The 24901-nt window shown below is 39.1% G+C and overlaps 1 protein-coding gene and 1 long non-coding RNA gene across 2 annotated transcripts in view; one reads left to right on the forward strand and one right to left on the reverse strand.

The window, feature by feature from the left end:
• Positions 1-18148, forward strand: part of EFNB2 (ephrin B2) — a 45557-nt gene extending 27409 nt beyond the window's left edge. Inside the window, exons 3-5 of the mRNA XM_064408306.1 lie at positions 11735-11827; positions 12582-12695; positions 14318-18148. Of these exons, the coding sequence (XP_064264376.1) occupies positions 11735-11827; positions 12582-12695; positions 14318-14700 (590 nt within the window). The 3' untranslated portion in view covers positions 14701-18148. The remainder of the gene's footprint in view (positions 1-11734; positions 11828-12581; positions 12696-14317) is intronic.
• A 2001-nt stretch (positions 18149-20149) lies between these two features.
• Positions 20150-24297, reverse strand: LOC135293768 (uncharacterized). Its single transcript, XR_010355862.1, has 2 exons — positions 22545-24297; positions 20150-21008 (listed from the first exon to the last, which is right to left on the reverse strand). It is a non-coding gene; the product is annotated as an uncharacterized LOC135293768 (long non-coding RNA).
• Between the last annotated feature and the right edge of the window lie 604 nt (positions 24298-24901).

Genomic DNA, 24901 nt, shown 5'->3' on the forward strand with positions numbered 1-24901 from the left:
AAGGTTTATACTGGCTAGTAGCACTATATTTTGGATAACTGCTTTAATAGTACTGTGGCTTTTAAAATCAAAACAGTTGTTCTGAAACTTTAGCATTAGCTGTGTTTGAAAAAAATCACAAGGCTTTTTATGTTTTCACTTTGTCATTCTGTTACAATTAAAGGGCAATAACTGTCTGAGGAAGAACATATTAAAGGACAATATAGATTGTGCCCTGAAATATGGCCCAGTTGGGAAGAATAAATCTCTTTGCATGGCGAAATAGATTTACGTTAAAATGTTATTTTAGTATTCTGACCAGTTTAAGCACTGGCTAATCTGTCTGTCTGGCATTCTGAAAAATTCTGAAATTCTGAGGCAGATTTCAGCCTGCAGCCCCCTGCAACTTCGAAATCCTCTAGTGAAAGCTGCCCAAAAGTATACAGTAAACAGGTTTTCCTTTGTTAATGCCAAACTAGCCAAAACAGGAACAAATACTGTATCAGAAAGTCAATCCCTTTATTTTGCAACAAAGACATTTTTCCTGGTTTGTATTAAAGACTCAGAAATCTACTAGTTTGGGGGGTTCTTTTGGTGGGTTTTGTTTGTTTGTTTTTGGTTTGTTTTTTGGGTTTTTTTTGGTGGTGATGGTGTTAATGAAAGCCAGTGCGATAATAGTCACTCTGATTCCATTTCTACAAAGATCACTTTTTTCTTTCCTTTCTCCTCCTCCTTCCTCAGACAATTAGATAAATAATTTCTCCTTAGTGTAAAATGATATCCAGAGGTCAGTCTTTGACTTTGCTGAAGAGTCTTTTAAGGGGTGTATCAGCAATACCACTTAGCTCTTGTTGAATGAAATATAAATACAGCTTATACAAATAATATTATTAGAGAGAAAAATCACTGTCTGTGCAGCTTCAGATTTCTAACAGAGTCTAAGACCTGCAGGATTAATGGAGTCATGGTCCTTTGGGATTTTGTCCCAGACCACACAGGTCTTGTAAGAGAATAAGGCTATTTTATATTGATGGACTTTGTTCATATTCAGTGCCATTACCTAGGCAATACCAATCGTTTATCTCCTTTAAAGTAGACAGAGATAGTTCAGCAGGAAATCTGTTATTATGTCTCTATTCCTAAGGGAAGGAAATGAAAGATAGGAATTCTCAGTTTGTTAATTGATGGCATGTTGTGAAAAAAATACAGTTATCTTCCCCCACACCCCCGCAAGTATTCTGAATAGATATGGAATCAGATGAAAAATGAAGAATAATTGTTCAGACAGGAAGAAAAAAATATTCAGGAAATACTGATGAATTGAACAGATTTTAAAATTTCCTAAGAAGCTGTTTAATAGTTTTAGTCTCTATTTTTATATCTCGGTTTCAAAATTCCTCAGAAGCTGGAATAAATACGGGAAATATAATACATTCTGAAAGAAAGATACTGTAGTCTTCCTTAGAATTCTTTATGTAGCATTTGTCGTGCTTTGCAAAATAAAAAGCTTAAGCCCTGATCTTCTCCAAAATGTGTATGTTCTTAGATTTGCATAAACATCCTTAACAGGACTACATGCAGAAGAAGAATGTGCTGAGTGTGTATTTTATCCTTTATATTCAGGATATGGGTAAATGTTTAAATCAGGGGCGTGTGTATTGGAAAGATGTGCTATGCTGAGGAAGCATGAAGAAAGTATCTGTCTAAACTGAAACTTGAGAGTGCACTACCACACTGAAACACATTTAATTTCTATTTTGTACATAAGTTTGGTGATGATAATTTAGCTCATCGAGTGGAATGATTATTCTTTACTTTATGCAGTTGCTTGTATCATATGTGTTACATATTGCAGTATTTGAAGTCCTAAAATTAAAGGTGAAGAGCTGCATAAGGATTTATAAAGACTTTAATGAAACTCATTTTCAAGACTTGAAATTGTTTGCCTCATTAAAGTCTTTACGTAGCTGGAATGGAGGGAAAGGTACGTTTGTCTGAGAACTGCATTAGCTAAAACAAAAGGCTGGAGTGGTTGAAAACCAGGGTTAAATGTCAGTTTGGATTTTCTTTCCTGACTTCAGTCCATCCTAGAAACCTTGGATGAAGAATATTTCAGGATTTATTTCTGATAAATCAGACTACAAAACTAAGCCCTAATGGGCAGTCTTCCAGTTTCTTTTTTCAGTCCCAAGGAAATCATGCAAATTTTTCTGGAAGTAAAAGCAGGATTAGGCTTAAGGTAGTCTTAGCTGTTCTTGGAGAAGAGTCCATATTAAGCTGATAAGGCTGGTTTTTAAAAGCATGTTTGGATCTTTGTTAGCATGGCTTATCTGTTTTCTGTTTGGTAGACGAAGACAGCAAAAATCACTAAACCGCGGCAGCAGAGTAGTCCTTATGTTCTCACTGGGCTGCTGTGAGAGAAACAGCATTCTGAATCCAGATCCTGGCAGGAAAACTTAAAATTATTTGTTTTTCAGGTATTTCATGTTAGCACATAAATGCATTAAACCACAACAGCCCAGCTGATTGCACAATCCCAAAATAGATTGGTTTGGATGGCACCTCTGGAGCTCATCTAATCCCCTGCTCAAACCTTTGCTCAAGCAGGCCAGTTGCCCAGAACTGTGTCCAGCTGAGTTTTGAGTATCCCCAAGGATGTAGCCCCTTCTCCTATGCAGGTGCTCCCGTTCCTTCATCATCTCCATGCGCATTTACTCCACTTGCTCCTGTGAGTCCATGTCTGTCTTCTGTTTAGGAGCCTGTGACTGCACCCATCTCTGCAGGTGTGGCCTCACCTGTTTGGAGTGGTGTGGAAGGATTACCTCCCCAAACCAGCTGCCACTGCTCTTGCAGATCGAGCCCAAGAGCTGTTTGCTTCCTTTGCCACGAGGGCACGTTGCTGCCTCATGGTCAACTTGGTGTCCACCAGGACCCTCATGGCTTTTTTGCAAGGCTTTTTTCGACGTGTTTGGCCCCAGCCTTTGCTGAAAATTGATTCCACATGCCATCCAGAGGCTGCTACAGCAGGTTCAGTAGTAGAATCAAGACATTAGCAAAATAATTTTCATTGCAACAGGGAAAACAACCCAAATAATAACTAATAATAAAACAAATAACTAAATAATGTTATACTCTTAAAACCCCAGTGAATTTTTAAAAACTCTCTGAACATAAGTATTAAAAGTATCGGTTCACCTGTCTAGCTGTGACTTTTCAAAATTCCAAACACTGGCGAAATTAGCATATCCCACTGGAGTTTCTTAAAATGAACCAAAGATGTGCCTACATAGTAATTTCTAAAGAAGCTAAACTTCTTAATTTCTTAATGGCAAGTATTTGAACAGGAGATCCTGTAGAACCGTGGAAATTCAGATTGCTTTATTTCTGCCGTGTTCCCTCATTAAGGTTTACTTTGTGGGTATTTTACAGCTCTAAACACAAACATAAGCATACTGCAGTCAAAACAGTGCTTAACTTCTGATCGTCTTTGCCAAGTGTACAGTCATCCAATAGTATCATAATTGATCTCGGTACTAAGGTGCCAAACTCTGTGTTGCTGAAGGATAGTTAGATGATGTAAATAGCTTTTTGTGTTTTGCAATAAAGCACACTTTTGTTGTGCTACATGTAAAAGCAGGAGATGAAGGTATTCTTTTATTGAAGCAAACATGTGGAAAATTGCTCTAGATTGTTATAGTACAGAGCATCTCCCCTGAAAGGAATGAGGTTCATCTACAGGGCAAAGTCTGACTGTGGTACTTTATTGGGGTTACTCCTAGACTCTGTGTGGTCAAAGCAAATAACATCATGTCCGTCTAAACTGTTATAACCGTGAGACTGGCACATTTTCTCATCTGTAGTGTTATATTCTAAACTGTCACTAGGCATTAACTCAGTCACTGGTGAAGTCCTACCACCTAGAGATGAACTCTGCTTCAAAATGATGTTTTCCACTTCAGTGCTACTCGTATAGCAATTACTGGGTCATTAATATCATTGCATGCAATTAGTGACAGTAGAATGAGCAAGGGGTTTGTTATTTATTTAGTATGAACTTTCGCTATAACCCTTTCTTATCCAAGTGCCACAGACAAAAAACAGAGGGATTTTCAAGGCAGGTGAACACCCTTGTAGAGCGAAGTTGAATTTGTATGATAGAGAAAGTAGGTCCTCATTTAATGTTAAAGCTTCTGCTTTTGTTTCCAGCAAGCCCTCTTGTCATTAGCAACAATCAGTGTAACTTGAATGCTAACTAATTCTATTAGTTCTGTTCAGCTGAACTGTTAAGCAAAGCTTGCTGTGGTAGTGGGAGACACTTCTCCCCATCCATGAGAAGCTTTTGTCAGTAGTGTGCTGAGAGAGAGGATAAATTTGCGTAAAATACCTGTTTGTGAATGGTGAAGTCAACTAACTAGTAATCTGTTTTAGATGCATACTTTTGGGTATACACTAAATACATCATAATTAGTGGGCTTACATCTGCCACAGTTACTTCAGCACTCACAAATATATAATTTGTTTATGTAAACTAGAAGCAACCATGTGTGCAGTGGATCATTATCTGACAACATTTCTCAGAGTATGTGAAATATAGAACTGAAATTCTTTTAGAAATGCTTAACTGTAATGAAAGACTCATCGTTCATAGTATATACAGCATTGAGATGCTTTTCTGGTTTGTTTTTATATAATCTCCAAGTCATTCCCAGGGAGTTTTGGAAAGGGGCACTGCACTTGACAGCAGTGAAGCAAGTAGGATTTTGTTGTGGGTGGGTGGAACCTGTGACCTTCAGTAATGGATAATAATTCAGCAAATAGTTTACTGTTCAGTACACTTCAGCTGTATTCCTTAACTCAGTGAGAAGGTGGTGGTGTTTTTAAAATGATAGGCAGCAGTAACCAGTTGGAATTCACAGCTTTTATTTATATTTTCCAGCTCTCTCACTGTCTCTATTTTCTCTTTATGGAAATACTTTGTTGACATAAGCAGCGCTTTTTTTACCATGTATATTTTTCTTACTTGGTGCCATGCCTCCCTGGAATTAATAAAATAATTCTGATTGTAGGAAACATCACAACTCTCTCCCTGTTTTGTGCTGTTGGATGACATGAAATGTGGGAAGGAGAGTCTGTGGATTTCCAGAGCTGTCCCTGGAATCATACAGCTGGTATATACCAAAGTATATTACAGTACAAAGCTGATTGGCTCTGTCTTGATTGCGTCCTCCGCATTGCACTCTCAGAAAATCATTGAAACAGTAATAGAATCTGTCCCTCTCATAACATATGAATACAAGTGGAGACTTTTATGGGGAATTATATAAATACCCTTATATCATGAGTCCCATCTAAGTACCACAAGCCCCATGCTATTCACAGTTGGACAAGACACATTTCAGAGCAGTGGTTAGAAAAGTGAATTACAAAGTTTCACTGCAGAGCCATTGCTTCTTCCTGGCAGAAAGTGGCCTGTTCTTTATTTTACTTTATTTTGTTCTGGTTTTAGCTTGACTGGAGAGGGCATTGCTGTTTACTTGCTGTAGAGAATATAATTTGTGGATCCTGTTTATACATAAATCCCGAGACACGCAGTAGAGGACTTAAATTTAAAAAGCAAGAATGCAAAATGAAAAAGAAGAATAGAGAATTCTTGTCCTTTCCCTCTTATCTTGTCCTTTCTGCCTCACATGTGGATAGAGAGGAAAAAAGGCTGGCATCAGGAGTATTTATAAACACTCCATGAGCCCTAGTTTAAGGGAAAAAAAATCTATCTTAATTTGAAACAATATGTGGAATAAGGTAGAATGAGGGGTTTTTAAATTTTTTTTTTTTTTTTTTTAAACCTGAGAAACTCCTCAAAATTCTGCCACCTTGACGTTGCAAATAAAAAAAAAAGTTAGAAAAAAACCAAAATTATTGGTAAGCTGCTTTTATACATTTTTCATTTTAGTCTTGGGGTCCTAAATTGTATTTGCTGAGAGCAAATTCAGCAGGTTTTTGTTTGTTGTTGGTTGGGGTTTTTTTTAGGATCATCTCTTTGTCTCTGAAAGATCAGTAGAAAGTTTTCATTTTATTGTCTGTTGATTAAAAACACAGTCAACACATAACAGCACTCCATTCAACTATTCATAGTGCATTTACATTTTAGTACTTATGGTCCAGGTTTGGGACTGCTGATAGTGAAATTTCGGAACACAGTTTAATTTTTTTTTTTAAAGTGAAGGTTTCAGGGTCAATTTTTTTGTCACCACAAGAAAAGGGAAAGCGTTAGTTGCTAGTATTTGAAACTAGCATATTTCTCTTCTATCTAAACATTCTTGAGCTCACCCAGAGTAATGTGTCCAAACTACCTGCTCCTTGGTGAGAGGCCTGAACAATTTTTTTTGTTGTTTCAGATCTCCATGCAGATCTGGCATTGTTACTGGGGGGCAGAATTTAATGTCATTTAATTAAAACACACTTTCTATTCTCTCACGTATCTTGTTCTTTCGTCCATGGGTAGTTTGGAAACAACCTCTCTCCTGTGATCAGTGATTTGTGGTTTTGCAGTGTGTGATTTCTGGTGTTCTTAAACCTCTCCCATAAATTATCTAAATTTATGGAAAAGAAGAATTATTTATTCAGTGCTTTACTAAGAGGAACATTAAAAGGACCAAAAGCAGATGAAAGCAGTCAGAGCACAAACAATGATGCCTGGCCAAAACAGTATTCTATTGCTTGATACAATAAAAAACTCTCAACAACTTTACATGTACTTAGTAATTTTGAGAGTGCATGTGTGATGGAGTACAACTTCACTTTATTCTTACCTTCTTACTACTGTTGGATCTAAAGCTTGTGTGGATTTTTGCTGCTGTTTTTTTCATTCTAAGCACAGCATGGGAAAAGGGGAAAAGGGTAGTATTATTTTATTTTATTCTGATTTTGAAAAATCTGTTTTCTAATGGAGTATTCAAGCAGTATTTAATGAACAAAAACTGGGAAAATCACTACTATTGGATACTACTAAACTGCCCCTTAAAAACCTGTAATTCTCAATTTGTTATTAACAGATCCATGTCAGCAGCAATTCTCGATGACCTCATCAATGCTGTGTCTTTTATATATTGCCAAATGACTTCTATTGTCCAGCACACTAAGGAGGGGCAAAGTCAATTTTGCCCTTGCCCATCAGTTGATATCACTCATTTTATTCCTGTAGTCCGTGGTTTAAGGTCTATTTAGTTTTCACAGGAAAATTAAATATGATCATCATAATTTCTCTCATCAGTGATGTAGTCCATTTCATGTTCAAGCTCTAAAAACAGATGTTTTAAAGTTGTGTTGGTTCAAAGCATATGTCATTTCATTTGCAAATAGGTAATGTTTTTCATAATCCAAAAACATGAAACTGTGGATAATAAGTGTAGCAGAATTAAAAGGCTGATATTTTTGTCTGCTGGTCTTTTAAGTAATTGTGATGGCATTTTTTCATTTTGTAACTAATGTGTGTTTTTCGGAGTGAAGGAAGTTGAATTTTTATGACTGTGCCTTCATTTCTAATCTCTTTGTGAATGAAAAGCTATATACAGGCACAAATCCAGCAGCTTAATTCTCGTCTGATTAGAGCAATGTTACCAACCTGGTAGGTTGCAAACAGCCATGATCCATGCAGTGGTGTAGCCTCCTGGGAGGCAGAGTAATAACAATCAAATGAAGACATATTAAAATGTAATATTACTTCCTCTCCATGGGGACTGTATAAGAATCATAGCCAGGAACTGTTCTTGTCAGCTGACTCTGCTATGCTCACTGACTCCCTGCCTCTGCATTTATGACTAATGCACTTTGTACAATAAGCAGCACTTGTGGAGTTTTAAAAGCAAATAAATGTAAAACATTATACATTGATTTACATTAGTTCCAGCCTTTTTTGTTTGTTTGTTTGTTTGTTTTGTTGGGGGTTTTGTTTGTTTTTATACAATTCATGTATTTCAAAGACGGGGAGGCAGATCAGAATGAGGTTTTTTGGTCTGAATAATTTAATTTCTCCCATGTGTATGGAGGAGGATATGTTAAAGTAGTGTGTTATGAACCTGCAAATGTATACTAGCTTCTCTAAAGTAAGTATGTACCAGCAAGATTCTTAAACCTTAATTTCATAATAGATAAGTGTTTTCGGAATGTTGACAAGCTAAACTTGCATTCCTTATAAAATGGCAGCTGGTGTTATATTCAAGGAATGCAGACAGTGTCTGATAAACTACTGTAAAATGGCCTATAAGTTATTACAATGTTGTTAGAAAGTCTTAAAAGTAGTAGAGATTTTAGCACAGTTATATGTCTTTATTTTTAGGTGTGGACAAACTCTTGAATAATTTAATGTCGTTTGGGCTGTAATTATTAGTTTTGCAGTTGACACCACTGGAGCAGGACAGGTCTCAGAAAATCAGAGGTATTTAACCATCAAAAGATTTAAAAATATTTTGCTACCTGTTTAGCAACATTTTACTTACTTCAACATTCCTACTTATTGCTGTATTAATAGAAAATGAAGTGTGGGATCCTGAGAACATACTAATACTAATGAGAAACTTCATATTAATCATTAGTTATGCTTATTAATGTTAACATTTCAGTATTTAGTCTTCTTAGCAGAGGGCTTTGTATGGTAACTCATCTAAGTAACTGGCTTTAAAATATATCCATATTTAGACCAAAATGTTCTTTTATATATATATATCTATATATCTATATATAGATATATATATATAAAAGAATGAATTGGATGGAAAGTTTAAAATCTGATTACATAAACACACTGGAGGATAACATTTCCATTTTGGATACCAGAAACTTATGTTACATTTGTGTTTAAATCCAAAACTCCTATCGGGGGCTTTTTTTTTTAATATCCTTTCAGTGTGAGCAGAGCTGCAAGTTCTGGGTCACTTTCCCACAGAGGTGTGGATGCAGTGGAGGAGCTAAAATTACAGTGGGTGTAATTTTCATTTGGAGATCAATATAGAAAGGCCACAGAAAGTGTTTGAGGAATATTTTGTACTCACTCCCTTGTTTGACTTCTGTACACTGCGCTGTCAAGGGGCATTAGCTGTATGAAACTGTGTTTTCTCTGCTGTCCCAGATTACTTCTTTTTCTCAGTGAAGCTTTTCAAAGCTTAAAGCGATGTGTTTAAAGCTACCCACTTTCTTCCTGGTACACTAGGGATACGCAAGGTTGTATTTCGGTAGTCTTAATGAATTTCGAAAAATAATTTCCTCCAGTGGCCTTGGGTAATTGTCAGTTTAATTACAGGAAAAGCTGAGAAGGAAACTTGCTTTGTCACTGAAATGCTTCTCTTTGAAAATTCCCTGTTCCTCAGGACGTAGCAGTCTGTACTCTGAGCTATAACGTAGGCTTTCCTAAAATCCCTTGAAGAACTGTGGAAAAAGTGAATACTTCTGCAAATTCATTCATCTGACATCAAAGCTATGAAAGCATTCTTTTAGCAAGCAAGCGAGGAGGATTGCGCTGGCGTAGGCACACAACCAGACTCATTGTACATCTGGGTCTTCCCATTTGGAGACTGTATTTGAAGTAATTTTTGCATTTTTTTTTTTCATCTTACTTTTTTATTCTGTACTGAGGTCAGACTGCATCCTCTGCATCCTGTTGAGGTCTCCTGCTCCATGGGTTAAGTGGATAGGCCTTTAAAGAACAAAAAGGCATTGGTGTTCAGAAGCAGCAGCAGCATTCTAGTCAATTAAAATCAAGTAGAAAGTGTTTAAAGAGATGTGATTCCCTTCGGCTCGATTTAAAAAAGAATCAAATAACAAAACCACAAAACAAAGTCAGTGTTTATTATTTGTACGTTAAATTGGTGCTCAGCTTTGATATTTCTATTTACTGCATTTTTTCTCTGTGTCCTTGTGCTGGTACATTGGCAGATAGATCATAAAAAACACTTTCAGCAAAGACACATTTGATTTATGTCCAGGATGGCTTCTTGGTATTGATTTTTTTTTCCCCTCTGGGGAAAAAAACCCAAAAAAACAAAAAACAAAAAAAAAACCCAAAAGAAAACAAAACTATATGTCTCCATTATTTTCCAAGCCTTGCAATGCAGTGACACATTTCAGATCAGCTTTTATCTTAAATTACTCAACGTGCTCTTTTGTATTTTGAAAAGTCTTTCTGCCATACAGCTATTGTCATGTTTTTACAGGGGGGAGGGAACAAGAGGAGGAACTGGGAGGGACCACATATTAGGAGAAGGGAATTTTAGGAAAAGAAAGCACAGTTTGGGAAGTTTGTATGGTGGCTGTAATTCGAGTTGGTCACAAAAGAGTCAGAAGTGGAACAAAAACAAGACTCAGATCAAAGGCTAGGAAGCAGGGTTCAGCAGTATGGGGTTTATATCTTTACGGCTAGAGAGAAGATTAGAGCAAGAAAAATACTGCCATGGGGGTAGGAAGACATTGTGAAGGAAAAAGGAAATATACATAGACTGCATTTGAAAGAAAATCCCCAAGGAAGGTGAAAGAGAGGGAGCGAGAATTAAAAACAAAGACCTGAAGAGTGTAAAGCCTACAGACTGAAAGGAGAGGGGCAGAGGGAGGCATGTGCTGCTTAAGCAGTTCACCACCACCCCGCCATGCCAAGCACTCAGCTCCCTGATATCCCATTTTCCATGTGTTTTCTCCGGTTGGTTGCCCAGTACACCCTCCCATAAGTTTATTTTGGGCCTCAGATAAACAGCTCCAAGAAATGACAGTGAAATTTCCATGCCGAGGACAACCAGGGTAGGAAGACCCCCGGCGCATTCCCTGCACAGAGAATGCACAGCCCACCGATTGTAGCTGTGCCCCGCTCATGGTGGCCCGTGGCCAGTGCAGTGCGGTGGCCCCAACACCTCCTGCTGAGGAGCTGCCGAATCCTTTGCCAGCAGCTGTTTTGCAACCAGCAGCTGGCTGGGGCGGCAGCAGCGCACCCATGCATGGTGATTCAGCCTCGTGGGTTCTCCAAGGGAGTGGTGCATGGCACGGCAGTGTCAGCCTGCGCCCGGATCGCGTGGCTCCGGCTGGCACCTAGATAAGCAAGAACAATAGCGGCACAGGGGAAAGCAGCCCGTTGTTTGTGTGAGCTAAAAGGTTTCCCTGGGAGTAGAGCGTACTCCCCTTTGCCCCCCGCCCCCGCAGAGGCTCCTCAATGCTGAGAAAAGTGAGATTGTGCTTTAAAATATTAAATGGTTTTCCAATCAGTTCAGAATCTTAGCTTTCACCTGGGTCTTTTGTGTGTGTTCACTTATTCCAGCAGGAGATTTGTAATAGAGGAAGCAGGTGTAACATGGTGATTATAAAGATATTGTTGGGAGGGGGGAAAAAAAAGAGTGATTTTTCAGTGCTTTTCTCCTCTGAGCCTGCCAGAGCTTCCTTTTCAGCTGACTCCATCACCTTTTTAGCAAGATGGTGTGTTTTTGTCCGAGTCAGTCAGTCAGTCAATTGTGCATAGGAAAATAAAAGGATGCTGGGTAAATTTGAAACCTTGATAACACATTCCTCCATTTGTATATATTGTACAGCTTACCAGTGTATTCATTCCTTTGGCTTTCAACATTTCACAACTTTCCATAGGTCAGCCTGAGCAACAAAAACAGGTCCTGGTAGATTGAAAGATCCCTGCTTTCAGAGACTCATATTCACATCACTTTGCCTGTTGATTTCCTGATTTTTATTTATTTTTATTTTTATTTATTTTTCTTTTATTTTTAATCAGCAACATCAAATGGGTCTTTGGAGGGCCTGGATAACCAGGAGGGAGGGGTGTGCCAGACAAAAACCATGAAGATCCTCATGAAAGTTGGACAAGGTAAAGACCATCTGCTGTTTCATGAAATCACTTTGATCCGTCTCAATGTCCTTTTTAGTTTTCAGGCTTCTTTTAGCAGTGTAGAGCAGAGAGCCAGTCGAGCCTAGTGTGGTCATTCCTCCCTTATAGTCTGAAAGCACAGCCTATTTTCTCTTCCTCGGCTACTGACAGATTTCTACAGAAGGAGGGTTAGTGTAATAAGATCTCTTCATTGGAGAGATCCCTAGAAGGAAAGGTCGCCTGGGAGTAGTGTGTTTCAGTCATTTTTATTTTTATTTTAAAAACAAAAGCCACAACTCTGCTGCTCAGAATTATTTAAAATACATGAAAAGAGGGAAGCTAATATTTCTATAGTTTGCTTGTTATGAATTCTGATTACAGAGAGGTTTTTGTTCATTGTCTCTTTTCACATATAGATAACCTATTGTGCAGGAAGAAAGAATTATTCTTCTAAGTAGAAGTTGGTTCAGTAGTCAATCAACTTCCTCAGTTAAACTGAAATGTCATCTGCTAAGCTTCTCTTGCCAATTACAGGAGACCCTATAGTTTCTGCAGATGGCCTCACAATTTAAACCTGAAATAACTAATATAACCATTTTGCTTTAAAAGGAAAATTGCGTTCTTATATCTCCCAGTCCTTTGCATAAAGGTTCTTCTGTTAAATCATTTGTGTCTCATGAGGTACCTAGAGCCAGCTTGTAAGGCTCCATACCATCAAGTGCCAAAGCTGCATGAGTCCTCTTTCTCTCCCCAGATCCCAACTCAGCAGGGCAGCCCCGGCACACGGATCCCACCAAGCGTCCTGAGCAGGAAGCTGGCACCAATGGGAAGAGTTCCACCACCAGCCCCTTTGTGAAGGACCACTCAGGTAGGTGTGGTGGGACTTTGCCCTGGAAAGTTGTCTCCTCCTTTGTCCCAAATGTGGTTTTTTTGCCATTAACATGGCAGAAAAGCAAATGTTTTCATCGTGAGATGAAGCAAAGGCCAGTTCTGATTGCCCTGGTGGATAGCGTGTGGGAGCTGCAAGTTTTGGCAATAGCTGCTCTCACCCTCTTCCACTCTGCTGTAGAAGTTAATTACATCTTGTAATAGTGTCTCTCATTTGCAGGAAAATTTTTGGATAGGCATTTGCTAAGCAGCTTTACAGTGGTCAGTGCTGCCTTACATTTAGTACTTTGGCAGATAAACGAGTCTCTTTCTGTTCCCACATAATACATTACCAAGAGGTTCTTAACAGCCATTTATAAAGTTTATTTCAGGGTATCTATAATTAATGTCCTGATGTTTTAGCTGACCATATGAAGTCTAGACATGTATGGCTGGTCTTCTACTACATGTAAAGTTTTGGGGTTTGATTTTGGGTTTTTTTTGTTGGTTTTTTTGGGTTTTTTTAAATAATTATCTAAACAAAATAAATAGATGATTTAAAACAAATATCTTCAGGATGCATTTCACTCATAGGGTGAACAAGAGAAAACCTAACTCCTACGAATCAAGATGTCCAGAAGAAAATTCAGTAATTAATAATGCTACAAAGCAAAACTTTGCTGACAAGTGATTCTAGGTTTCCCACAAAAGGCCACAAGTTTTTCTTGCCAGCTGTGTCTTTAGTTACTGGGCTAATGAATTTTTGATAGAGTGAGTGGCTTCAGCTGATCCCTGCAGAGGATTTGGTAGGAAGAGTTAACAATTATGTGAATATAGCATCTGTATCATTTTTCTATTGTAAGTGAACATCAAGAGACGGAAATAGGTTAAAACTTAGAAGTGAAAAAGTGTCAATAAGCATTCATGTAATTTTTGTGACAAATAATATGATGGTGTGATAAGCAGCAAATATTCAACAGGCTGTTCAGCACATGAGCTTTTCCTGACTACCAAATGCATGGCATTGTTTTCTTTTAAGTAAATGTAAGTTAATACTAACAGACATGCCAAAACCATTCTGCCTGTCTCCCATGCTGCATCAAGCTCCTTAGTTTCATTTCCAAGCAAGAGGAGTCCCTGTAAAGAGGCACTAAGGATGGTTTAACTTAAATCAATATGCGAAAGATAAAATAGCAGAGGGAGCAGCGTGGCACTGAATAGTACCAGTTGTTCTGAGAATTGTCATTTCCCTGTGTTATTTTCCCTTCTAGTCCTATCCCACCCTTCTCTTGTGCCTGGGGCTGGCCTGCATCTGTTAAAAGATGCTGTGTGCATCAAAGGCTGCCTTGTCAGTGACAGTTTTCGCCGCTGATGGATGATGATGTATGAAACAGGGTGGTTTGGGAGCAACACAAAAGTGAGACCAACAGGCACAAAGTCTTGCTTTATATTGATTGCTGACTTCGGCTGTTTGCATTTAGCTATCTAACAGGGTAATTGGTTTGTCAAAGTTTAGCTGTCAGTTAATTCTTCCAGTCTTGCTTACTCTACACATTTTTAAGCAACGTAAATGGGTCACAGGATGGCAATAACTTTTGTCTGTTGTATTTCCGTTCTTTCCAGGATCTAGCACAGATGGCAGTAAGGCTGGGCATTCCAGTATACTGGGTTCAGAGGTGGCCTTATTTGCAGGGATTGCATCAGGGTGCATCATTTTCATCGTCATCATCATCACTTTGGTGGTTCTTTTGTTGAAGTACCGGAGAAGACACAGGAAGCATTCCCCGCAACACACGACAACTCTGTCACTTAGTACATTAGCCACCCCAAAACGCAGTGGCAACAACAATGGTTCTGAGCCCAGTGACATTATCATTCCTCTAAGGACTGCAGACAGTGTCTTTTGCCCCCACTATGAAAAGGTCAGCGGCGACTATGGACATCCGGTGTACATAGTTCAAGAGATGCCTCCTCAGAGTCCAGCAAACATTTATTACAAGGTCTGAGGAACACACAACCAGCTCTGTGGTACAGTTGAGTCGTAGAGGAAACTCACTGGTCAAATGCTTTCTGTTGGGGTTTGTGATGACGCCTTGTGCGCTAGCATTGACTTAAGCACAGGGGGGAGAAGGCAACAGCTCTTTCTCCAGGAACCGACGCGAGCTGGACAGCTTACCTAGTCTGTAGAATCCCTATCTCAGTGAATAAGTATTCACTAAAAGCTGGAAGACTTTTATGTAGAAGATGCCCATTCTGATTGCTGTACTCTTGTTACATTCATCATCCTCAAAGCCATGTGCTGTGGGCATTCAGGCATGTACAAAAGCCAAGGGAAGATGGAGCAATCCGTGGATGTTAATAGCTCTAGGCATCCTGGGAAGGTGCTCTAGGAAATACCAAGCTTGAAATGCAATCTTCTGACTTTTGTGTGTCTCTCAGTGCGTACTGGATTTGTCACACAGACCTTGGTGTCTAAGTAAGACTTGTTAAAGTTCTCTTGCTTTTAGTCCGTCACTGTTCCATTTGTTTCTGTTATCCGGGGCTCTGCCATCCTTCACATGAGATTTCCTTTCACTCCACCTCCTGAATCACTAATGGAACATTAATGTTTGGAGATCCGCACTCCATCCATCTGCTACAGCAGCCTCACTCGAATGGGTAATGCATTTATAAAAGTTGTGTTTGATAGTAAGGAGCCTTCCAGCCAAAAAGTTAGGCTGTCAACAAAGTCAAGAGCAGGACTGGGTGGTGGAGGGAAGGGCTGATTGAGGTTGCAATTGAATATTGCTGCCTCAGAAATAGAAACTAGGAAGAAAAAAACAAATGCATTTAGGTAGCACAGCACTTTGGTATGCTAAGTTTTAAGAGGCAAGTAGGAAACACAATAACATGTGCAGTGGGTTAAGGCTGCATTTGAAGGAATTCACGGTTATCAAATACCAGTGTGCAGAAAAAAATAGTACCTTCAATACAGTAGAACAAAGGGGTATTGTTAGTAAGTCAACAAGCCTGGAGAAGACAAGACAATAGCAGGCCACTGAGGATGTATTAGGGCAGGGCTGTTGTGGTACTGGCAATAAAATACACAGCTTTGAAGCTGTAGCAAAAACATAGTCTGCCTTGGATGACTTTTAAGCAGACTCAGCTGCTATACTATCACATTATACTAAACACAGGGAAAGCATTTAAGAAAACAACTGAGAGCCAAGTGCCCAAGATGATTATAAGCCAGTGGGTCAAATGAGCTATAATTCTGTCACTGATAAAGTTGTGGGGAAAGCAAACAACAAAACAACAAACCACAAAAACTTGCTCATCTCTGAGGCAGAATTTCTTTGTGACTGACCCTTTTGGCACTTTGGCTTATTGTAGTGCTGTCCCTGCACAGTGAGTGTAGGTACTGACTGACACAGCAGTTCATTGGTGCTCTGTTGCAAGGTTAAAGCACATATGGCAAACCTCTGGCAGTCTGTAAGAGTAAAATAAATTATGACACTGAGATGGAGATGGAAAATATGTCTTATTTATAATAGGTGTATAGAACACAAGGGATATAAAGTGAGAGTTTTTCTTTTATTCATTCTTTCTTACTTTTGGTTTGGATTTTTTTACTAATATATATTTTGAGATTGCACAGAATCTACACCAGAAGATGTGAAATTCATTTGCGGCAATTGCATAGTCTTAACTTGTCATCATTTTCCATATATATGTGTGTGTGTGTCTATGTATATATACACACATATATAAGTATGTATGCATACATATGTATATATATGTATGCATATGCGCACTTTTTTTTTTTTTAAAAATACTTCTGGGAAAAAAAAACCAGCTATCCTAAACCACCAGTGGGAGCATAGTTAAAAAAAATTCCAAAGCATCTTGTAAGAGGAAAGTAGAAAATATAAGGTCCAAAATATCAGGAATTCATTGTTAATGCATCACATATTTAACAGCAACAAGATGTGCCGGCATTTATTTTCTGTGTTGTGTTTTCCCTTGCCTTACAGGCTGATGTGTTCTGTAGATTGTGTTGAGGTTCGTAGAGGGGGTTTTCAGGTTAAAGTTTTCTCTTTAGCATGGCTATTCCCCTAAAGCTCCCACCCTAGGGAGGAAATAAAAAAAAAACCTCTACTTTTATATGTGCTATGCAAATAGACATTTCTAACATAGTCATGTTACTATGGTAACACTTCGCTTTCTGATTTGGAAAGAAAATGTAGCAACAGCATTTCAGGGTTCTCAGACCTCTGGTGAGCACCTGCAAGGAAAAAAAAAAGAAAAAAAAAAGAAAAGAAAAATATCTGTCATAGACGTGATCACTCTCTTTGTTTTCTGAATCTGAAGATAATGTTGGGATGTTGGTCCAAAAGAGAGAAACAAAAAACAAAAAAAATTCCAACCCATGGTTCTGTGGAAGGTTACCATGGTGACTAACTACAGTACATATGTAATTCTTTTCAACAACCCTTCTTTTCTATGAATCCATCCATACAAGGTTCTCTTGTAAGTCATTAAGATTTTATTTTGGGGGAGGGGAAGGGAAAAGATGGGCTTACTGATCCTTATTTTTATTAAATCATATCTATGCTTCATCAGTTGGCTACATTCTAGTTATATACTAAACTGTGAAAAAAAAATCAGACTAATTGCTCAAGAGCAACCTGCAACCAATTGAAAAAAAAAAATGTACTGTGCGTCTGTTTTGTGTCTGGTGCAGAATTATGACAATCTACCAACTGTTCCTTTCTTTGACGTTGGTCCAGCTTTGAAAAGTTACTGTAAATGCCTTGCTTGTATGATCATCCCTAGTCACCCAAATTGGAATTTGCACCATCATGTCTAAGTGAAGATGCTGTAAATAGGTTCAGATTTACTGTATATGGATTTGGGGTGTTACAGTAGCCTTATTCACATTTTTAAATAATTAAAAAAAACACATGAAAACAAGATAAAAAAGGCTTTTCTTAACCAGATTGTGTATATAGAGCAATGTTGGTTTTTTATAAAGTCTGAGCAAGATGTTTTGTATAAAATTTGAATTTTGCAATGTATTTAGCTACAGCTTGTTTAAAGGCAGTGTCATTCCCCTTTGCACTGTATTGAGGAAAAAATTATATAAAAGGTTGCCAAATTGCCGCATATTTGTGCTGAAATTGTGTACCATGAATATTTATTTAAGAATTTCTTTGTCCAGTTTGTAAGTAACACAGTATTATGCTTGAGTTATAAATAATTTCTTCTTTCTCCTTTTTTTAAATTTTATTTTTTGGTTTTGTTTGTTTGTTTGTTTCATTCTGTATTAAAACTAGCCGGTCATAAGTTTGAAATCTGCTTTAGTTCCACATTGCAATTAGTTCCCAGAAAATGAAAATTATGAAAATCACATTCCACGTCTGTTTCAAACTGAATTTGTTCTTAAAAAAATAAAATATTTTTTTCCTATGGAAACCTTGCCTTCTAAGTATTTCTTCTTTAGTTTTGCAATTTTTTTTTTATTTTTTAAAGGATGAAAATAAATAAGTCACCAAGCTTGCCTGCCTGCCTCCCTCCTGTCTCTCTCTTCCTCCTCTCCCCCCTCTCTCCAACCTGACTGCTAGTAGTTTATAGGAAATCTCCTTAGAGTACACTGACTTCTGTTAACCTACTTCTTTCAAATTCTCTGTTCCATATATCAGCAGATTTTAGAAAGCACCTGGGCATTTTATGCCCTTGGAAGTCAGTGAACTGCGGTCAGATGCAGTAGCCAGGTTTCTTGGATGATCTTGGAGTTGAGCATACAACCACATAAATGATTCCCAAGCATTATGTGGTAGATATACTCTGTGGGCAGGATCCAAGAAAAAAAAAAAAAAAAACAAACCTGAAGCCTTCTGGATATGGTTTCTCCTGAGGAGGGGCAGTGGTGAGCCTGGGGTGACAGGGCTGAGCAAGAAGGGACAGGAGATGAAAGACATTGGGGGGATGACAAAGGATTGGAAGTGCTGCAAAGTCAAGACATCTCTTCATGATTCTTTTACTGCAGCCTAGGGGAGATGGGGGCAAACGTGCAGGTAGGACAAGCCTTAATGCAATTCCTCTGGTTCTGCTGCCCTAATTTTCACTAGGGTAACAAATCAATTTAATAAATAGTACCTTAATTTTCTGACAAAGCCTAATCACCCTGAAAGTGAAGCACCTTTCTGTTTTGTTAGCAGCACGTATATGGTATGATGGTCCATGGAGTAACAGGTGGGAAGGTCTACAGAGGGCAAATATGCATGTGTCACTTTAACAACAGATGCCAATTAGCCATAGAAATTTCACAGTTAGCTATTTTTAGTATGGGTCATGCCATTTCCATTTGTCAAATGATTTATTTTCTGAATAATCAGAGAAAAATGACAGCATGGCTAGGACACTTGGCATGTCGCAATGACACAAGTACTCTGAAATGGGACGTACAGAAACTCCTGGACTGGGAGATGGTTGAACTAGTATGACTTCTTGCAGTTGGAGCTCATTTTGGAGATCCAGGTCACAGCATCTGTGCTGGAAGTTGACCTTAAAGGGAAAGTCACAGTGGAACTTAGGTTTACCTCCTGGCTCTGGTACAGATGACCTTGGAGATTTGGTCCAGCAGAAGGCATAAGAGTAAATCATGTGAGCATCCTCTGGCATCTCAGTAGATCTTGGGCCTAATCCTCTATTTATGTCTGTTAAGCCACTTCAAAGGAGATAGCCTTGTGTTCTCTGAGCACACAGATACTCAGCTGGATTGTGGTTTCACTCCCTGCTCCATGGCTGCACACGGGCAATTCCACTTGCTGATCTCGGTTGGTTGTCGTGAGGGCTCCCACGTCCTCATCTGCTGTGAGGTGCTCAGGTCTGGTCTGTGCTGAAAGCCTGTCTGGCACAGCCATCTGTTAGAGCTGTGGCTCTAGCTCAGTTAAGGCCAAGGCTATTGTTTGTATTTTAATCCTTGTTAAATACTGGAAGCTGTTGATAAACAAGTACTTCAATAGTGTCAAGTTTACATGGTGTTTTCATTACTGTGCCTCTTTTTTCCAAGTAAAAGAAACATATATTATTATATGTATTTATAACTAGCATGTATACTGACACCCATGGGCACCTATTTTTCCACTGTCTTAGCAACAGGGGAAAATTGCTGTTGCTAAAAAACTGTGTCTCCACTGGGAGGGGAAAATCCTTGCCAGTGTAATAACTATCTGTATATTTATGCCTGGGGCCAAGGATGCTTGGTTAACAGGAGTGCCTTGCACGCATACCTTCCCAAACAGAGCAAAACCTCTACTGAGTTGCTGGACTCATTTTAGTAAAAGATGCCTTAGACACTCAGCATAAAATCATTGTCTTACAACCCATCTTTTATAACTTGCAGAGGAAAAAAATACTTTCATTTTTTCCTGCTGCTGACACCTCACTATTAATTATCAAACAAGCACAAAATCAGAATTTACTGCCTTTATTGCAAAACTGGTTCTCTGGCAAGAGCTAGTCCAAGTCAATAGGCTCCACTAAGTGGAAAATAAAATTATAATTCACAGTAGTTATCCAGCTAGAGTGGAATTAGGATCTGTTATATAAAATAGTGCCTCACAAAGTAAGCATAACAATGTTACTGCCTTGGTTTAAAACCTTGTACCTCTTGTTCAGCCTGTCTCTTTAGCTTTGCTGTGATGCATTGATCAAATGCTCACTCAGTCAGCAACACACTCGTTTTGATTCTATGGGCACCATAAATTTTCTTTTTGCAGAAAAGCTTAAAATTTTGTAGTGGTTAGCAAAATAAAGGACAATGAAAATTCAGTCTTTTTAACTGCTGCTCTCCATCTTCACAGCCACAATACAAATTTTGGTGGGGAAAATGCCCAGGGTTTGAAAACACCAAACAAACTCCTTATACAATTGTTATGTCATTACGTGAAGCATCAGACCAGAAATCAAGTAATATTTGTTTTGGAAAAAAATGGATGTTGGCGCATATACCACAGTGTATTAATGGCTGTGCTATTCATAATCCAAATGGTGCTGGATTCAGCTGACTGAGCTACCGCCTATGAAACAAAATAATAATACCCGTCTTTCACATGATTCATGCAAATACTTCGATGCATAATTAAGGCATAATGCAATCCATAGGAAACCCTATTGAGAAGGAGCCTGCCCATACACAGTGAGGATGAGGAGGTGGAGGTGCTGGTGGCTGCTTCTGAAGGAAGACCTGTGGAACAGTGGGATGAGGCAAGAGGTGGAAAGTGTGTGAGAGGACAGTGATTTTCTGAGCAGTGACTTTCTTCAGGGAGATCTGCAATGACAAAATCCAGGGAGAAATCAGAGAAAGGTGGCAGCTGTGGAAGTAGAGAAACAGGGTCTTCACATCTCTGGGAAAGGCTTTGGTGGAAAACGTGCAGAAGACAAGTGTTGAAAGATGAAAAGCAAGTGTAGTGTTTGATAAGTATTGGTTGTTTCAGGTAGGTGAGGAGATCAGGCCAAGTTGTTCTAGACACTGAGGGGAGAATGAGCCTAATAGGGAGGAGAGCCCAGGCCAGAACTCAGTGCTTTCTGCAGCCTCAGATCCTGTGAAAAAGACATGAAGGATCTGCAAGAACTGTAGGACTAGTCAAACTCCAAAAAGCAGAGAACCTTGTGCACAGCTGTCATAGCTGGAATACAACTTGTGTTTTCATAAGCGTATTGAAAAACCCTCATGTGCTTAGACTGCTGAAGAAGTGCAATTATTAAATTAATAATATGGGGAATTTGTTGAGGGTGGGAGGATAGCTGCTTCTAGATCAGACCTTCAGTGGATATAAATTAGCATAGTTCAGTTTGAGATCTGGTCCTACTTATCTGTAGTTCAGAATTGCACACACATAAGCAATACTCATACAGATTTTACTATAGCCCTTAGCTATGAGAAAATGCTTTATAAGAGTGTTGTTCTGAATATTATGAAGATTGTACTCAAAAACATACCAACAGTGACTTGCTTTTATAAAATACTGCTATCAATGCCATAAAAATTGTATTTTGTATTTTATTGAACATTGTCAGCAATTTGCTGTATCTGTTCATTAAAGTAGGTTGGATTACTAGCAAATGTGTAATAAAAATTGTTCATGTTTTAATGAGTCTTTTTGGCCTCTCTTTAATATTTAAACTCATTCCTTCCTCCTGCTGCATTCAATTCTATTCCTTATGCTTAACAAGCAGGTCAGCTGTGCAATGTTATTACATTATCTGTTCATGCCCACATGCTATGTTTCTAGTCTTTCCAAATCTCTTAATTCGTTCAACATACCTAATTCTGACTGTCTTTAAACTCAGCTGTTGGATGTGTATGACCACATGAATAATTTACTAATTATTCAGAATCAATAGCACTTCAGCTTTCATTGCCATAAGAAATATGGGAGGATGTGAGGCCAGGAGACCAAAATAGCCCTTTGTTTGTCACACTAAAAGATCTTGAGATTTGGGGAAATCCAAATGATTATCAAAGAGTTAAAAATCATGTGTGCGCTGCCTTCACAATTTCCCTTCATTATGTGTTATGTTTTCTTTTCGTACACAACCAGCAAAGCATATCTGAATTTTCCAGGCCTCAAAACAGTGTCCAAGCTGTAGAGATTCATGTGGCTGGGTCTGTAGGTGTTTTCTGAAATTCCCACTGTTGAGTAAATGCTGGCTGCTTTCCTTCAGCCTGCTTATTGCACACCCCGATGCCATGTCATGATCACCTGCTCATCACACCAGCCCTGCCCATCACACCAGCCCTCACTGGGGCTTCATATCGTCCCAAATAAGGTTTAATTTCTGGACAAAGCATTTTGTTACTCACCCTGAAATTTTCTTTTCAAATGTTATCCTAGGCTGTCCTCCCTTTATATACCTGTCTCTGGATTTCAGCTGGTGACGACATTTCCTGAAAAAAATAAGGTTCTGATGGAACACAGAAACCATCCCTGTACCAAGAGTGTGTTTTCTTATAAGCCCCATATTTTTCAATCAGCTTTAGTTTGAATTTTTATATGGCTTTATCTCTTCCTTTTGTATTTATGCAGTTGCATCTGAAGGAAAATAGCATGCAGTAAAATTCCTAAATACAATTTAAATATAACTTGTTTCAATCCACTTGGTTTTACATTTCCATTCATCAATACATTAAGCTAAAAATATCTCAGATTGCTTTGTCTTGCTTCTTGTAATTTAAGAAAAGTTATCAAATATGTTATTATTTCTCCCTAGAAAAGTGTGAGCAGTTCACTTTGGAAAGCATAATTTGAGCAGAATTAAGAAGCAGTTATTGATGTGCAGCGCAAAACTGAGTGAGCATATTTGAAAAAGACAGAATGACTTCTGGCAATAACTAATGTTTGGTTTTGGTTTGTTTCCTTAAGCCAGCTCAAAACTGGAGCGCAGAAAGTGCTGTTGCTTTTACTGTTGGTACCCCAGTCTGGTGGCAGCCAGCTTCTTTATGTAGCTTTGTCCTTTCTGTCTCTTATGACGAGCAGTGATAAAACTGAATTCTGGATGCTTTGGCCACTGAAAGGTGTAACCTATGTGATTACACACAATACAAGGGATTTATACTAGTACATTGTTCCTGCAGAAAAGACATAAATCCCTTTTGCCAGCTCCCTCCACGCCATTCTAGTGCTGCATTTCAAAACAGCAGACATTTTTACTTTGGATTTTTTACTCAGCCTAAATATTTCAAAGATAGCATCAGAACTATATTTATCAAGTTATACAACACTTTTGTCTCCCCGTGTAGCTGGCTGCTTGCAATATTTCCACAGCATCCTCTTTACACAAGGCACCATTAATAGACTGGTGCCTACAAGCACCCAGATGAGACTTGGGAGACTCATTTTTCCACAGCTTTTTCAGAGACACCTTACCACTGCACTTGAGCTGTGTCATGCTACTCATGGATTGAAAAACCTACACACTTGGCTCCAGGAAGGCCCCATCAGTGCTGATCAAAGTTAGACCGGGTTTGTTTTCTCTTTCAATCGCAATCGGGGAGGGAAGGATTGCTGTGGGCTGCTGAGGCTCTGGCAGGGAGGCGGAGAGGAGGTGGCGAGGTCTCCCTCCCCAGCACTTTGATAAGTCCTTCTCAAAGGGAAGAGCTGCTCCGTGCTGCACAAGGCAGGGGCTTCACCCAGCTCTGGCCGCGGCCCCGAGCTGGGCTGAAGCTGCCGGCGATGAGGTTCAGCCATTCAGCTTTCTGTGCACGGCCCTGAGAGCAGCCGCTTGGAATGCGAAGGATTCCTTGGAAGGGGGCTGAGCCCGTAAGGGAGGCACGTGGGGCTGGTGCCGGGCTCTCGGCGTGCCTCAGCTCATCTGCTGCACCGCTCTGCCAGACGTGCTCTGCAAGGAACAATGAGGAGGATCCGCCTTAATTAAACCCTTGGAAGCTTCCCGGGTGGTAAGAATCACGGATGCAGGGACAGCCAGCTGTGACTGTCACAGCGGTATCTCCTGTAGACCCGGAGGTCGGCCCCTCTCTGGAGAGGCTGCTTCTGGGTCGCAGACGGAGACCTGTGGAGATTTACACTTCCAACTTACTGTTTGATGGCTCCACTTAACATTACTGCCGGCTCCTGGAACAGCGGCTGACCCAACCGTGGTTTCTTCAGCATGAAGTGAAGTTTCTTATTGGTGCAGCCGACTGATTTCAGTGCCCTGAAGAATTTGGCCCCTGATTACCAACCAGCTGACAGACATGAATCAGGTGGCAATTCAATCCCTATAAAATATAAGACCCATTAGTAACATTTCCAATCTCCCTAGAAATATGGGCTCTTGGAAAGATCCTATCCATTGCCAGCTATTCTAAGTTAAACATAATCGTTAAGTGTACTAAGTTTTTTGTTTTGTTTTGTTTTTTTTTTTCTTTAGGGGCGGTGAAAAATCAGAACTCTGAGCACTCTTAATGGGTGTTGAAATTATGATTTTTTTAAAAAAATCTCCCTGAATTCCAGGCCTGTGTGGCTTTCTGTGGAGGTGAGTTTTACAGTTCAGTCACACATCATATGAAAGAGTGCTTTCTTTGATCAATTTTTAGCTTTCCACTTTTGAATCTCTCTATTCCTTTCTTCTGAGACAGGAAAATCAACTCCTAAATTCTATCACTTGTTAGCATATTTCTACCCTAAATAAAAGTTAAAAATGCATTCATCTCATTCTCTT

This window comes from Passer domesticus, chromosome 2, assembly GCF_036417665.1.
Source record: "Passer domesticus isolate bPasDom1 chromosome 2, bPasDom1.hap1, whole genome shotgun sequence".
In the NCBI taxonomy this organism is placed as follows: domain Eukaryota; kingdom Metazoa; phylum Chordata; class Aves; order Passeriformes; family Passeridae; genus Passer; species Passer domesticus.